Below are 16057 nucleotides of genomic sequence, written 5' to 3' on the forward strand. Positions count from 1 at the left end.
TTAAGTTTCAATATGTATATAATTTATGATTAAACGTTTAATAATCAAACAATACTAACATTACAGATTAATATCTAATATTTAGTATTTTATGTCAGCATTATTTCAATAATTGAAACATATTTTCTCTAGGATTGGGCAAGATTGCTGACTAGTAGTCCTCTAACAACCAAGTATTTAATTGGTGAGGTCAACAAGTTTATCTTGTCAATTTTATTTGTATAGCACTTTCACAGTGCACATTGTTTTAAAGTAACTTTACAGAAAATCCTGATGTTAATATTCATAATATTTTAAAAAAAATAATAATAATAATAATATTCTGAGTGATAATATAGTTCAAATTTTGCAATGACAAACAGTAAGGAGTTGAAATTTGCAAAGCTTTAAAAAGGATGAATTATGAAGGTTGTAACATACTGTTCTTTACCAGTCCCTTTCAGCATGGTAAAACCCTCCCAGAGTAGTTGCGTTTATAAATGAATACATTTTAACTGTTACTGACAATTCATCATGTACAATACATTTCAAGACAATTTACTTTCAGACAAATGTTCGGTGTTAGCAATGTTTCCGTTATGCCTTATGATAGTGTAGCTCTATTGGTCTGTTTTCACGTGCTGGGTTACGATTGGTCCTCGTCAGCCAGTAGCTGATCTTGTATGGTCAGGTTTGCACTAGTCACTCACTTTCTATCATGTACTGTGGCATTTGACAGATGGCCATTGGGCTAAATTTGAACTGCTTTGCTAGTTAAATGATCATTACCCTTAGGGAAACCTTCTATAATCAACGGATGCAAACGCACTTCCTCACAGTGTACCTGCCTGCTGTAGTTTTCCTGTGTTGTGCTTTAAGGCCGTGTGTTTGCAGTATGCAAACTTGTGTGTAACGTATTTCACTAAGCTGTGGACTTGTCATCTATCTGCTTATGCATTATGTAAACTCAGTTATCAGTGTTATTGTAAATTATTAAAATGACCCGGATGACTTATTCCACAAATGTTCCTCTTTCATCTGATATTTGACAGTGATTACATATAAATGCTCACATAATAAAATATATATCTAAACATAATGCATTGCGTGACAGAAAGTTTTTTTTTTATACCTCAACCTATATTTTATAAAAACAGTTCCATGCAACAATTTTCCATTCAAGGTTTCTTGCACCAAAAATGTACGTAATTTCTCATGACCATTTTCTAACTGGCCACTATGATCTTATATAGGACAAGTGGTTTGGAAAATGAATGGATGGATGGCCATTTTCCAGCCTCTTTCCGCTGACACTTACAATTTAACTGTATTAACCAAATATGAGCCTAATATTGTTTTTTATGACTGATACTGATCATTTTTTTATGTTAAGATGATCCAGTATTGTCTGATAATCAATATGCAGAAACAATTTTTTTCTAATTTTTAATTTTTGCTGTTTGAAACACTAATTATTTCTCATTCAATCACTGAATGTAAACATTGTGCTTTACAAGACTAATGTCAAATAATAAAAAGCTAAATAATTGTTGCAAGCAAGACATTCAAATATTAAGTTATGTTACATTTGAGTGTTTACAATTGAACACACTGTGTAACAGTGATGTCAGGTGCTGTTTTAAAAGACCTATAATATCAATTTTGACCAGCACCATGAATATGAAAATGATCCTCCCATAAACAAAAAGAGGAAATCGCACATCCTACTTCCTGACTGGATGTAAACAAGATTTTTTAGGGGGGATGTTTTTTTCAGAACAAAGAAGACAAAGGCTTATGATTATACTGTAGTAAAATTTTCAAAAGCATTTTCAAAAAGAAACTTCTTTGAAGGAATGCGTGTATCAACTACAGTCAGTTTGAGTGCAGTATTTCTCAGCTACAGATCATTGCATGCCACAGACAATTATACATGATTGAAAACCACTGCTGTATGGGCAATGAAAACCATGAAAAGAATCGGTTGACTTTAGTGACCTGCCTTTACCGGCGTCACACACGGCAGACTGACAGAAAGAAATATTCATAAAAAGTAATAGGATCAGTATAAATTAAGATCAATTGATAGCATTTGTGGCATAATGTTGATTACCACACCCCCAAAAAATCTGGATTAGTGTGGCACATAACTTATGTTGGGTGTCACACTGCAATGATGACAATCCTCCATTCACATATACTAACCCTGTGTTCAAATATGCCGCCTCTGCTATATAGTAGAGAAAAGAACAATACCTGAAATTAATAGTATTTATAAAGCAGCTGCCAAAAAGTACCTGGATGACCTACTACTTCCAGTAAGATTCTGAAGTGTGTATCCAAAGGACACTTTATTATCTGTTTAGTCAACAGGAGAGGAGTTGTGAATGGCAGTGAAGTGATGCAACTAAGTCGCATAACAAAGCCAATATGGCGGATATAGTAGTAAATTCAGAATTCATTCATACTACACAAATTCATATTATAACGTACTTTTTTCACAAAGCAATACCTACACAGACAGTACTCGATTTTGGATGATTGAGTCATTCTCTCCGATTCGTTCAAAAACTGATTTACTCAGGAATAAAATGCCATTACTGTGTGATGCTGGGAGCAGTACAACAGTAGATTCTTGCTGTGGCTTTGTTTGTAACTAAAACTGGCAATACTGTGTCTAAAAGTAACTTAATATTAAATTCTTGTTAGTTGAACTAGGGTTGTGCGATATCAATATTTTTGCAATCCTGCGGCAAAACATGAGTGCAGTTGTGTATTAGACCAAACATATAATGGTGACTGAGTGCGACCTGGACGCATAAGTGAATGGTGAGATATTTTACTAAATAAAATGATCCTGCCAGAAGAATAGCATGAGAACTATATTATGTCTGTTCCGTCTGTATCATCTCAGTCAGCTTATATAAGACTACGCATGCGCAGTAAGGTGAATTTAACATTTTCCAACGTTTCAGCTTGGATTAGAAACTTTTGGAAAATGCTTAAAAATGCTAGTGTGGACGGAGATTATTTTGAAACGAAACCCCAGTTCTCAGATGTATCCGGATTAATGTAGTACTTAATGATCACAATTATTGTCCATTCACATATACTAACCCTGTGTCTTTAGTAACCACCTAGAACTCCTTAGCAACCTGTTTAGAGCTTTTCTGTTAAAAGCAATGAACAGTCAGTGTTGTTTGCTGCATGTTTTCAGTAGCTCTGATTTCTCTGATGTTGTAAACTCCTGAATTTGACTTCTGATGAAGTGTTGCATAGAAATATTTGACTCCTTAGAGTGTGTATATGCGTGCGTACCCTACTCGAAGTAGGACAGAATGAAGAATCTGAAACGGTTTGCTCTCCTCCTATCTCACCTCCACAGAACAGTGCTGTCAGTCGTTCATTAAGCACTTCCTGTGGGAATTATCACTCACGCTCGACGATTCCCTAATAGAGCCCACTGATGCTTCATCTCGCTTTTATATTGAGTCCTGTGTGAATGAAAAGGCTGATAATTCACACACAGAGGGTAGGAGATATGTGAATGAGTGACGGAGCAGGCCAAAGATGATGTTGTGATTGATCCAAAGAGAGGAGCCTGATGGAAGAGAAGGTGTGCGACTCCAGCACTGACACTCTCACAGCTGTGCTGATAAAAATGCACTGATGAATTGTGGTACAGTACAGAGTAGAAGTGAGCGTCACTGCGATGATCACGATTGTCCATCCCATGAGGCCACAGGAGACAAGTTGTAAAGGTTCGCAATTGATGCCTTAAGTCTCATGACAATGACAACATTGTGAATATAGTGCGGCCGGATTTCATTCATACTATACAGATCATACATTTATAAAGTTTATTCCTTAAATAAACTTTCGCAATGGCTTCATCCAAGTTGGTCTTGCAAATTCACTGTATTGTCCAACAGAAAGCTGTGTGAGCTTTGCTTCATACATCGCTACACTATTGACAACAATTTAGGTATTTCCTTAAGGCGAGACACTACAGGTGAATAGGGTAAAAGTTTTAACTAGCAGATATCACCATGAAACTCTCCCAGTTGATTACCTACATTAAGATGAGAAAAAAATGTATTACAAGTTTTCTGTAATTTAATGTTTAAATATGCAAATTAGGCGTTATCTAATTAAATATGCACCAATTTGCATACATTTTAAAGGTCCTCTAAGCAATGCCGGGTGATGTCACATCTTGTTGACGTTTAAAGACTTGTCAAACAAAATGGAGGCTAGCTAGACCCTTCCTCCTCCTCATCCGCGCACTAACCCCCCAAATCCTTCTAGTCTGTTATTGGCTGGAACAGTTTGTTATGTTTCGTGGTGCGGGTTAGCCCAGTTTGTTTTTGTTGCCGTTCGTGGAGCATGGGGTGTCTGCAGAGACCGCGTTTTTTTTACAGTGTGTTCAGGGGACAGGCAGCTAGCGGATTGTGAGGAGATGTTTGCTGTATGTGACAAAAAATGTTTTGGCCTAAAAAACGTGTGACATCCTTTAGAGCACCTTTAAATAAAGTAGACAATGAGTAAATAAAGACCCGATACATCTATCTAAAAGAATGAAAGCCAGGGCTTCAGTTCCTACAGCGCAATTGTAATATCTTTTTGTGCTTTTGTGTTGAGTACTTTTAGTTTATAGATTTGCTTTGCTCTGTTTTCTGTTTTGCACTGGATTGTTTTTGGGTGTTTCTTGTTAGTCCATTTCCCTTTGTGTGTATATAGCCCTTGTATTTCACTTTTTCTTTGTCAGGTCTTGTTCCTTTGTTGATGTTCCGTTGGTGTTTCTGTTTGTTCCGTCTTCCTGGTTCTTCCTAGTTTCCGAATTATTTTTTATTGTTATTTAATACTACTTTTCTCTGTCTTCATCATGTTCATCATGTTTGATAGCCATATTCTACGTTATGATTTCTCTATGTATTTTTCTCAGAGTGGATCATCTCCATCCTCTATACTGTCTCTATATATATATTTGTGTTTGTGCAGGAAAACTGAAAAGTAAGAAAGGATAAGGGTGGAGATGGACTTTGGCTGATGAAGCTGATGTTTTTCATGATAAGAGCTGATATTTACATTTTTTATGATGACACACAGATATCCCCAAGACATGTGCCAGCATGTGCAAGGCCGTCTGTGTTTGCCTGGGTCTACATTTAAGACATTTTTATGTATTATGTATTATGAAATGTTTCTGATGGATTTATAGCATGAAATGGATTTATTTTTTTTTATCAGCAGCAAATAGCTCTTTCATAGCTCGGGAGATTTAATGAAATAGTCAGTTACACACTCCGGTCTTAGATATATCTCATAAAATTCCTTGGGAGAAATAAAAATAGAAACAAATGTGATGATTTATTTGGATGGCATATCTAATATATCTACGTATAGGTATTTGAGTTCATATCGAGATCTCTGAATCTTTGCTCAATTGGCTCTCCATTTAATCTCATTACTGTCATGGAGAAACAATGGAGAGATTTAATTTCAGATTTTGCTTTGATTTCAAATGGCTGTCCAGCCAATAGATGCTGCCGAGAGGCCACGCCCACGTGAGCAAAGAGCCAATCACAGCATGAGGTCCTTGCCTGGCATTGCATCGCCATAGCGACTGTGATTCTGGATTCACTGACAGTCTATTAGTACCTACTAAATGTGACTAATTACACTTGGCTTTAGACTAGGCCTTTTATTTGGCCTCTCTATTTGGTGCAGCTGTAATAAAAAACATCAAACTGTAATTAGCTTTGATTTAGTTTTCCCACACACAACTCACATTGACAAATTTCCAAAACAAACTATTCCACACCACCACCAGTCATCTGTAAAAGTAAAAACACACACTTATTTCAGATCGTACTCACATTTGTATAACAAATGTGCACTTTAGAATACTCATCATTTGCAAACAGGCACAGGCAGTCATTGACTTCACACACACACACACACACACACACACACACACACACACACACACACACACACACACATAGCACATGCTGTGGCAGAGCTGGGATTTAACAGAACATTTTACCTAAAATAATATTTTTATTGTATTGTACCAATAACTGCAGTTACCAATAATCTTACCTATTTTATTCCATAGAAATGGACATTTGACAGTATAGCAATTTTATTAATTATTTCTTCAATAATTAAACATTAATTAACATTAATCAGCCCTAATTTATATAGGGCTTAGTTCAAATATTCTGACAGTGAGTTGGGACTCCTTAAAAGATATTGTTTTCCTTCCACCTGGCTTTTAATTATTGATATACCTGTTGAAATTTCTGTAGGCACACAAAGAAAGTGATTTTTTTTTTTTTTGTCCATACAATTAAAATCAATAAGGTCCATTGTATAGAGAAAAACATTCTTCAGAATATTTTCTTTTATGTTCGACAGAATGACAAGAGGGGGGTAAAAGATGACAGAATTTTAATTTTTGATGAACTATCCCTGTAAGGACTGAGTTAAAGGGTTTTTCATTATTATTATTAAAGGTGCCTAAATGTCATTAAGGAATATTCAGTCCCTTTTAACCCCTGTATGCTAAGAATAAGGGGTACACTTAAACCTGAAATATACTACACAACTAAAACATGAAACAGATTTTTAAAACACTAGGCATCATACACTTGCCGAGTTTTTACAAAGAAATCTAGGCACCTAATACAATAAATGACTGAGGATCACACACTACCAGACAATCAATCCAAACTCAAATAAACAAGTACGTTTTATTAGACAAATAATAAAAAAATCTATAATCTGCTCAAAATATCTAACATGTTTGATATCCTCCAAATGGATGAAATGGAATCATAGTCTAATGAATATAGAGTATGTACCCATCATATACTTTGCAATTTTCTGTAAAAAAATAAATAAATCAACTACCCAAAATCTGCAGAATTGACTTTCAGCAATAAGTGTTGACTCGTCCAGACGATAAATTGGAGCATTTATCTTGGCAAAAGTGCATTCCAAACTGTAGTAATATTCACAATGACATTTGAGACTAAGCCAATCAGTTCCATACTTACGGTATTGTTTGTAATCTATCACGACACAAGTAGAACCACACAAATTTGTTTCAGCAGCTTTAATACAATGGCACTGTGGAACAGCACCATGAACTTATTAGAGGGACAATCCCTCTGCAGTCACCTGGGGTTAAGTGCTTCTCTCAGTGCCACAATAGATATGGCTCTCGGCTCACTTCTTGCAGGGTTTAAACCAGAAACCTTCCAGATACAAATCCTGAGCTTGCACTTGACACGGTCAGTCATAGTGTAACTAGTAGGGCTGTAATACTCGAGTCCGGTCTTGGACTCGAGTCCGGACTCGATAACGTTTTTTCTATGGTCTCGGACTTGTCTCGGACACGCTGGTATTCGGACTCGGACTTGTCTCGGTCTCGGCCACTGGTCTTGCCAAATATGGCTTTTGGTCTCAACCGAGTCCAGGTGTCTTCATTATGTTCCCAGTAAGCACACATAAAAGCCGTTTATTTGCGCGCCGTTTATTTGCTCTTGTGGGAGCCGCGATTGCGCCAGAAACAGCCAGTTGTCGAGATCATTCAGCACGCGCACTCCCCGGAGTCTCAGGGGAGAAAGCGCCGCGTCAATGCACTACATAAATGTACGGGGTGCTAGGGACAGACCAAACAGCAGAACTGTGTATTGATAAGCATGCCCCTCGAAGGCGAATCTCAAGAATGGCCTGTGATGGGGGGCTATCTGGATGTGAAAGTGTGCGTCTTTCAGATCCACAGTGAAACATTGCTATTATGAGGTATCATCATCATTCTGTTTTCTTTAGATAAGAAGATTATATGATATCAAGGGGAATGTCTATACTTAAAAATTCTGGGTGTTGTGACACTGTTTTTGCTTTTATATCAAAAAATAATTACACAAAATGATTGTATTGAAAATGTCATGCATAAGAATTTTTTTCCTGTCCTGGAATCGGCCTTGACTCAGACTCGAACCTTTTTGGACTTGGTCTTGACTTGGACTCGACTAGTCCTGGTCTTGGACTTGTCTTGGACTCGACAAAAGTGGTCTTGACTACAGCCCTAGTACCTAGTCATGTTGTGGCATCATCAAGTTCTTGTTCAGCACATCTATATTTCTGTCTCACGCACACCTACACACCAGGTGTCATACAAAATGTCCTCCAATTCGTCAATTGACTGACTGTCTGTTTGCTACCTCACTGGCAGCTCTTGTCACTCTGAAATGTTCTCATAGAGGGTCTAAACCATAGCCCACAGCAAGCCGTTGGTACTTTCCCCTGAGTGTGACAGTTTTCTGCATCTTTCACTTATGGTTTTCACACTTATTTTCATCCTGTCTGCTTTTTGTGTAAGTGTATGTGTCCTACTTTGGTACAAGTGTCTCTGTGGGCTGCTACAACATCTCGCAAGAGTTCACCGTCAGCAGAAAACACGAAGCCTCGTGGGATTTCCATCACACCTCTCTGACAGCCGTTCCCAAACTCTGGTGTGTTTCTAAATGTTTCTCTCTGCCCCTGCTGTGAGTGATGTGGCCTCATTAGCTGGTGATTGCTGGTTATGTAATGCCACATGATGAAGCTCAGGTTTCTGAGGAGAGGTGATGTATAAGGAGAACAGAAAGAGAAAGAGAGAGGAGGGAGGTCAAGTGAATTGTGTAGCCTCTATTGTTACTGGCTTTGAAATTGTTACCGGATTTGAGAGAAGACCATCTGCTGTTTCTCACACATACACTAATGTCCTCTTGTGGGGGACAGTTTAGGAGGTTTATGTTTTTAAAGTGTGTGTCAGGACTGTGTTAGCTGTGCCAGTCTAAAAGACAACATTAAATTGCATCTGCTACATTCACTGTAATTTCGAATGTGACCTATTTATTTGTGATACTGCATATTCAGTGAACAATAATTTAGGGTGAGGTAAAGTCTCATTGATTGATTATTGATGTATTGATAACATTAAATGTTGTTTTAGAAGGGTCTTGCACTGTCAGAGACATTTAGGCTTTTACTCAATTACTCTATGTATATTCTTTAAAAGTATGGAGTCAGTAAGATTTTTTTTAAAAGAGATTAATGCTTAATTTAATTAATAAAAAAATACATTTGTAATTTACAAAAGATTTCTATCTTAAATAAGTGCTGTTCTTTTGAACTTTCTATTCATCAAAGAATGATTTCTGAAGGATCATGTTACAGTGAAGACTGGAGAAATTATGCTTAAAACTTTATCATCACTGAAATAAATTACATTTTAAAATATATTAAAATAGAAAACAGTTTCAAGAAATGCAGCCTTGGTGATCATAAGAGACACATTTTTATAAACACTCTTTCCAACCCCAAACATTGAATCATAGTGAACGTGAACACCAATACTTCTTAGGTTGATTTCAAACATCGATATGTTCCGAAGAGTTTCAAAATGTTTCATAATGTAATGCCAGTCCATGTTGCAATTCATAGTGTTGCCACAAGAGGTGCTACAGTGAGCATTAGTATAAGCTTCCTTCTTCTATTGTCAGTTTTCTGTGTTTGGTCATGGCAGATCAGGGCTGTGTTTTAGACATACACTCGCAAACTTCTCTTAAGTACTTCCCCTCACGAGAATCCCCACAGCCGATTTGGAAGTGCGTTCCACTTTGGACACGGGTCCCGCCAGAAATGGGCAACTCAAGCTATGTAATGTAAGCAATGATGCGCATCTGAATCCATGAGAGAGGGTGAAGTTAACACAGCGAGGAAAGGGCAGAAAACTGTGAAGTGGAGTGCAGCACAGGAGTTTAATACAAATTTCGCAGCACACATTTCAGTATGTGTGACTTCTTTTCAGGTAAAATACATAAACATCCTTATAAAACTACCCCTAAACCTAGCCATCACAGATAACACATTTAATTATTATGAGAGAGTTTTCCTCTTGGGGACCAAAAATGTTTTCTGATAATACCATCCTTGTGGGGACTTGTTTTGGCTGATTTACAATACTTTTTATAGGTCATTTTTTAGTTGGTTGTGATAATATTTCATTATATAGGTGAGAACATTTGGCCCTCACAAGTACAACCAAACCTACACACACACACATACACACACACGCACACGCACACACACACATAAACCCAATTTCGCTCATTTCTTTTCTCTCTCTTTTCGTTTCGCCCTTGACCAGCCAAGAATGACATAAATGTTTGACATGGCAATTTTTCTCCAATTTCAGATTCCCCTTCTCATTCTCAGTTTCACCCATCTTTCTTTCTCGTTTCCTCTGTCATTCCTTCTGTTGACAGACATCCATATGACCAATTGCATCCTGGTGAAATGGCAGTGTGTTGTTTACCATTTCAGAACCCTATGCACGCCTTCCCACGAATGCATTTCCATCCCTCTCTCCTCAGATAAGACTTCTGCAGCCCTATCCTTATTTTTCCTCCCCCTCTTTCTCTCTATTGCTGTCTCTCTCACTTCAGGTGAGGCAGTTCTTCACAATGCTTTCCATTCACTCCAAACACATTTCAAATACAGCTCAGATTTCCACTACACCCCCACTGCAAGGGCACAGAGCTGTGCATGAGAAAAAGGCGGAGCGAGCTCTGCGATTGTGTGTGTCTGCATGTACTTGGGCCACAAAATCTGACGAAACCTTTCATAGGGGTATTTGAAAATATCCTTGTGTGGAATAATATTTGTGAAATTAATTTGTTATTATTATTATTATTATTATAAAAATGCAAAAAAAAAGTGTTCTTTTAGGGTTTATATATACAATATATATATATATATATATATATATATATATATATATATATATATATATATACATTAGATTATTATTATTATTATTATTATTATTTATTTTTTTAATTTTATTTATATATATATATATATATATTTTTTTTTTCTACATAGCTTATATAGGCCTAAAACACAAAGATGTATTTTATTATTATTATTATTATTATTATAAATAATTAATAAATGAGAGATTATTATAAATTAGGGATAAGCTTACTTTTTTATTTTACTATTTTTATTCTATTTTATTTTTAATTTATTTTTATTTCTAATTTTCATGATCTTTTTGTATTGCCCGTCAATTTGTAGCTGAAATAAAATTAGTTTATGTACAATCCAGGGTTTCTGTATATTCATGCAATGCAATAAAATATCTCCAATTCAACTTTTTTTTTTTTTTTGCGATCTTACAATCTTGACTAGCCCTAAAAATTACATAATATTAGAGGTTAAAATTAACAGAGCTATTGTTTTCTTATTGTTGTGACTCATTTCAGTAAGTTGCACTGTATCTTTCAGCATACCTTCTGATGTTCTTGCATGTTTTTTCTAGCTATAACTTGTGTTAAAGTGGAAGAAAAAACTTGCGCTTTACGCTGCCGCTCTAACTGAGGTGATAAAATGGACAGAATTTGAAAGCTGAGACTTTGTTGCTTATCACAAGTAACAAAGCACAAAATTCTTTGCGATTATTGGATGGGAGAAGCGCAACAAATAATGTCTGGTGTAGGGAAAAAACACAGACAACACTGGCTCGAACTATAAGTGTGTCTTAGGGTGAAATAAAGCCTACTTTAACATTTCTATTTTCTATTTGAGCTGTTAATGCATAATGCAATTGTCACGTTAACTTGCCCTGAATTCAACAAAAAAGAGATTTTCTTTACACAGTATGAGTTATAGTCTGATTTCCACCCTCTTTTGATTGACAGGATATAATCGGCCCTGATCATCAGCTGTTTTTAAACAATCGACCGATAGCCGATGTGTAGTGAATATTAGAGATGCACCGACTAATCGGCCAACAATCGCTACCGGCCGATAAAAGCACAATGATGAATATTACCTTAGGTAATATGAGTCTGAGACTCCTGGTGTATGGAAATTATAATTGGCTTTATAGAAAAGCAATAAAAATTGTATGTGCCAATTTAGATAGCTAAACTAATGTGTGTGTGTGTGTGTGTGTGTGTGTGTGTGTGTGAGAGAGAGAGAGAGAGAGAGAGAGAGAGAATGCAGGATCTTTGTTCTAGTAAAGGTAGTCATCTCATAAATGAACTACATTTGGCTGAAGGAGTGTCAGGGAGTGATGGAGTTTCAGGTCTTGGGATGTTTGTCGGTAATGAAATTTATAAGATGGAAATGTGTGTGTGTTAGACTTGAGGAGCCCATGCTGGGCAGGCTTCGGTCAACTGTTTGTGAGTCTGTATGTGATGAATAGCCCCTGCCACCAAGTGAATTGCCCGCAGTGGCTGCCGCAACTGATCATTGCATTAAATTGGAACTGGAAGCAAGGAGCAAAGACCCCTGGGAAATTAGCCAACCACAATTCACCTTGACCCAGTAGGCCACACGTTCACTCTTGCTCACACCAGTTCAAATTATCATAAGCGTTAACGCACAGTCCAGTTCCCCAGGCAAGGGCCATGCTAACATGTCTCTCTCTCTCTCTCTCTCTCTCTCTCTCTCTCTCTCTCTCTCTCTCTCTCTCTCTCTCTCTCTCTCTCTCTCTCTCTCTCTCTCTCTCTCTCTCTCTCTCTCTCTCTCTCTCTCTCTGTCTTCCAGGTTACCTGACGGACAGGCCGATGGTGGTCCTGGAGCCGTGGGTAAATTACGTAAACTTGAAGAGCAACTGATCAGAGCGAAGGAGAAGATCAACTCTTACCGTAGTCTCCCTGCTGATGGTGTGTAAATACGAACATGTTTGTTTAAATAAATGCACACCACAGAATTTTATAGTTTTTATGTAAAGCTAACAGAACAATTAGGATTTTTTTCTGCTGGTCAGGCCAGTAGTTTACATGTATACTTGCTTACCTGCATTTTCACTGGCTGAACCAGTGAAAAAAATGTCTCTCTTTATGTTAGGAATTATTTATATATAATATGTCATTATATATACATTTATGTCATCATATATACATTCTTTTATTTTAAATTATAGATTTTTTACTTGCCTGCCATTACTTAAAATGCTGGCCAAACCACAAAAAAAAGAAGAATATAAATAGAAGAAAATACCTTTTAATTCAATGTCTCAGTATTTAAAACACATTAACTTACCAACAAACCCAACCATAACTCTAAAAGAAAACATTTTTCATGTTTAGTTTTTATTTTATTTTATTTAATCTCTGAATATTTAAAGCAAATTTATGTATATTATTTATTTTTTACTTTCCTGTCAAAAGAGGGAAAATATTGGTCAAAACACAAAGATTCTTAAAAGTATCTATAAAAGTATATTTTTAAAAAAATATCAGGAAATACATTTAATATAAATTATAATATGTTACATATAATTTAATATAAATAAATAGTGCAGTAACTAATCCAAACCAAACCATAATGTTTTGCAATTTTTGCTTTTTACCTTTTAAGGATGTCTCTAGACATTCCCAAAGGGAGGTTTTGTCAGATTTAGTAAGATTCTGGGCATCCAAAATAAGTGTTGAAGTGTTGACATACACACACACGAGCGTGTCCTCAGTCCTGTCCTGTCCTCAGTCCTGTATAATAACCCTAAACACACACACACACACACACTTCCTCTGTGGCTGGTTTCTGGGTCACCAGCTCTTATAGTATTGCAGCGAATGATCTTTTGAGAGGAAACACTAAGAGAAACACTATACACAGAGGATCACAGCCGTGTTCCGGATTGTTTTACGGCCACTGATACTCTTATTGAATGACACCGCTTTTTAATCCAACACACAACTTTGCGCTACCTATAGCATCCACGCATGTACACAGGAGTCAGGACACACAGACTACAGTACACACATTCTTTCATATGGCCAACAGCACGAAACAAACGCTCTACACCCCCATCCACATATGAACACAAATCCCTGAATGCTATTTGCTAGTTTTTTTTAATGTATGACGTCAGTCAATATAGATATCTAGAGAGCATAGTATATAATGCATAATGTTATTATTTCTGGTTTAAAAACAATGAGCAGATTACATATACATTAATATATTTTACAATGTCATTTATTCATGTGATTACTCCATTATTCCAGTATTCAGTGTCACCTAATCCTTCAGAAATCATTATACTATGCTGATTTGATGCTCAAGAAACATTTCTTATTATTGTTATTGTTGTATGTTAAAAGCAATTTTGCCAGGATTCTTTGATGAACACTTTAGTTGTGGTTATACGTTATACCTTCATTCACATAATATTTTATATGTTTAATAAATATATTATTAATATTTGTTGTTTTTGTTTTTATGTTTGAGCTTATATATCTCAATATTAATAACAGTCTGTTGACTCTTGAACTGGAAACTCTCAAGGGTTGGCTTTCTAAATATATGTGTCTATTCAGAATGACTTATGAGCAGAAACCTTTTTATTTTGGGGATGTCATGAATGCACCATTTGCCAAAATTGGGGCTGACTAGTAAGGGGTTAAAAGAACAGCATTTATTTTGAAAAAAAAAACATTATGAACAAATGCTTGTTTTTGCATGTGTGCAGGCCCAGGGAAGGACCAGGAGGAGCTTAGGAGGAAGGTGGAGAACGGTGTTAGGGAACTGTGGTATTTCGTACGCAGTGAGGTGAAGAAACTGGCACTGGTGGAGACTGGAGCACTACAGAAACATGTTGACACACTCCTGCAGGACCTGGGACACCAACAAAGGTTACACACACAAATATGTATACATCATGAATACACTCGCATACATTTTGACCAGTAAGGCAAATATGCCTGTATTATAAATCTAAACTACCTTTCAAATATTAGGGGTGGTAAATTTTCTATGTAAAGTTGTTTTTTTGTTGTTGTTTTTTTTAAGTATTTTATCCCTCTGATCAAAGCTGAATTTTCAGCATCATTATTCCAGTCTTCAGTGTCACATGATCCTTCAGAAATCATTCTAATATGCTGATTTGCTGCTCAAGAAACATTTCTTATTATCAATGTTGAAAACCGCTATGCCAATTAATATTTTTTTGGAAACGTGACACTTTTTTCTTGATCTTTTGCTGAATATAATGTTCAAAAGAATAGCATTTGTTTGAAATAGAAATATTTTGTAACATTAAAAAGGTCTTCATGTCACTTTTGATCATTTTGCGGCATCTTTCTGAATAAAAGTATTTTTTTTTAAAGTCTTACATGCCCCTAACTTTTGAATATTAGTAAACTAAATATGAGAAATTAAACAATATATATATATATATATATATATATATATATATATATATATATCAATAAATCCATTTTTAGGATTTTTTTTTCCCTGTTTGAGGTCATATTTTTTCTAAACATATAAAAACACAACATTCTGTACAATTACGATAAAAACTGAATTAATTAATTTAAACAATAGTCTGAACTCTGCACAATTATTGCTCTTAATTAGGAAACCAAATCAACTTCAAACGAAACAGGAGCTTTAAAAAAATATTAAGATGGCATAACATAAACACTCTGCAAGGATACATTTGAAACGATTGGCCAGTCCCTATACTCTCATTAAATCTGCATTACACAATTAACTTGATAAGCCTACAATACAATATAATGACATACAAAAAGAAAAATTTCACTACGTAAGCTTTTTTCCACTACATTTTAAATATCTGATGTACAGGCATCAAAACCTTTTATTATGAAATAGAAACCATTAATAACGTTTTAATGTTTTTGCAATATTTTTTTGTTGCACAAGCTCCACTTTGACTTGTCCTAATCATGTACTTCATTTTATTAAAAGGGGGAAAAAACTCTCTCCGTCTCTAATCTCTTTCTAAACAGCTGTAATCTCATGTGGCAGTATCACATTACTGAGGTTTAATGGGTGTGTATGTTTAGATCAGTGCGTTTTCTCACACTTGAGAAAAAAGGCGACCATGTAATGCCGAACAGACGCAAAAAAAAAATTAAATCATTACTAGAACGGTCTTAATTGTATTGTGGATGATTAGCAAGGCATAGGCCAGGCTGACTTTAGTTTGTGGCTGTAAAACTAATTTAATATTATTTCTTTACAAAATGCTCTGTAA

At 35.9% G+C, this 16057-nt stretch overlaps 1 protein-coding gene across 3 annotated transcripts in view; it reads left to right on the forward strand.

Moving 5' to 3' along the window:
- fut8a (fucosyltransferase 8a (alpha (1,6) fucosyltransferase)) overlaps positions 1 to 16057 on the forward strand; it is a 108526-nt gene that overhangs the window by 75545 nt on the left and 16924 nt on the right. For all 3 annotated transcript variants that reach the window (XR_013206710.1, XM_077239989.1, XM_077239990.1), the window contains 2 exons: positions 12595 to 12713; positions 14525 to 14687. Coding sequence is in view for 2 of the 3 variants with exons in the window: in XM_077239989.1 (XP_077096104.1) it covers positions 12595 to 12713; positions 14525 to 14687 (282 nt within the window). In the remaining variant the exon portion in view is untranslated. The remainder of the gene's footprint in view (positions 1 to 12594; positions 12714 to 14524; positions 14688 to 16057) is intronic.

This window comes from Siphateles boraxobius, unplaced genomic scaffold (genome assembly GCF_051911475.1).
Source record: "Siphateles boraxobius isolate OS27281-9 unplaced genomic scaffold, OSU_SipBor_1 22, whole genome shotgun sequence".
Taxonomy (NCBI): domain Eukaryota; kingdom Metazoa; phylum Chordata; class Actinopteri; order Cypriniformes; family Leuciscidae; genus Siphateles; species Siphateles boraxobius.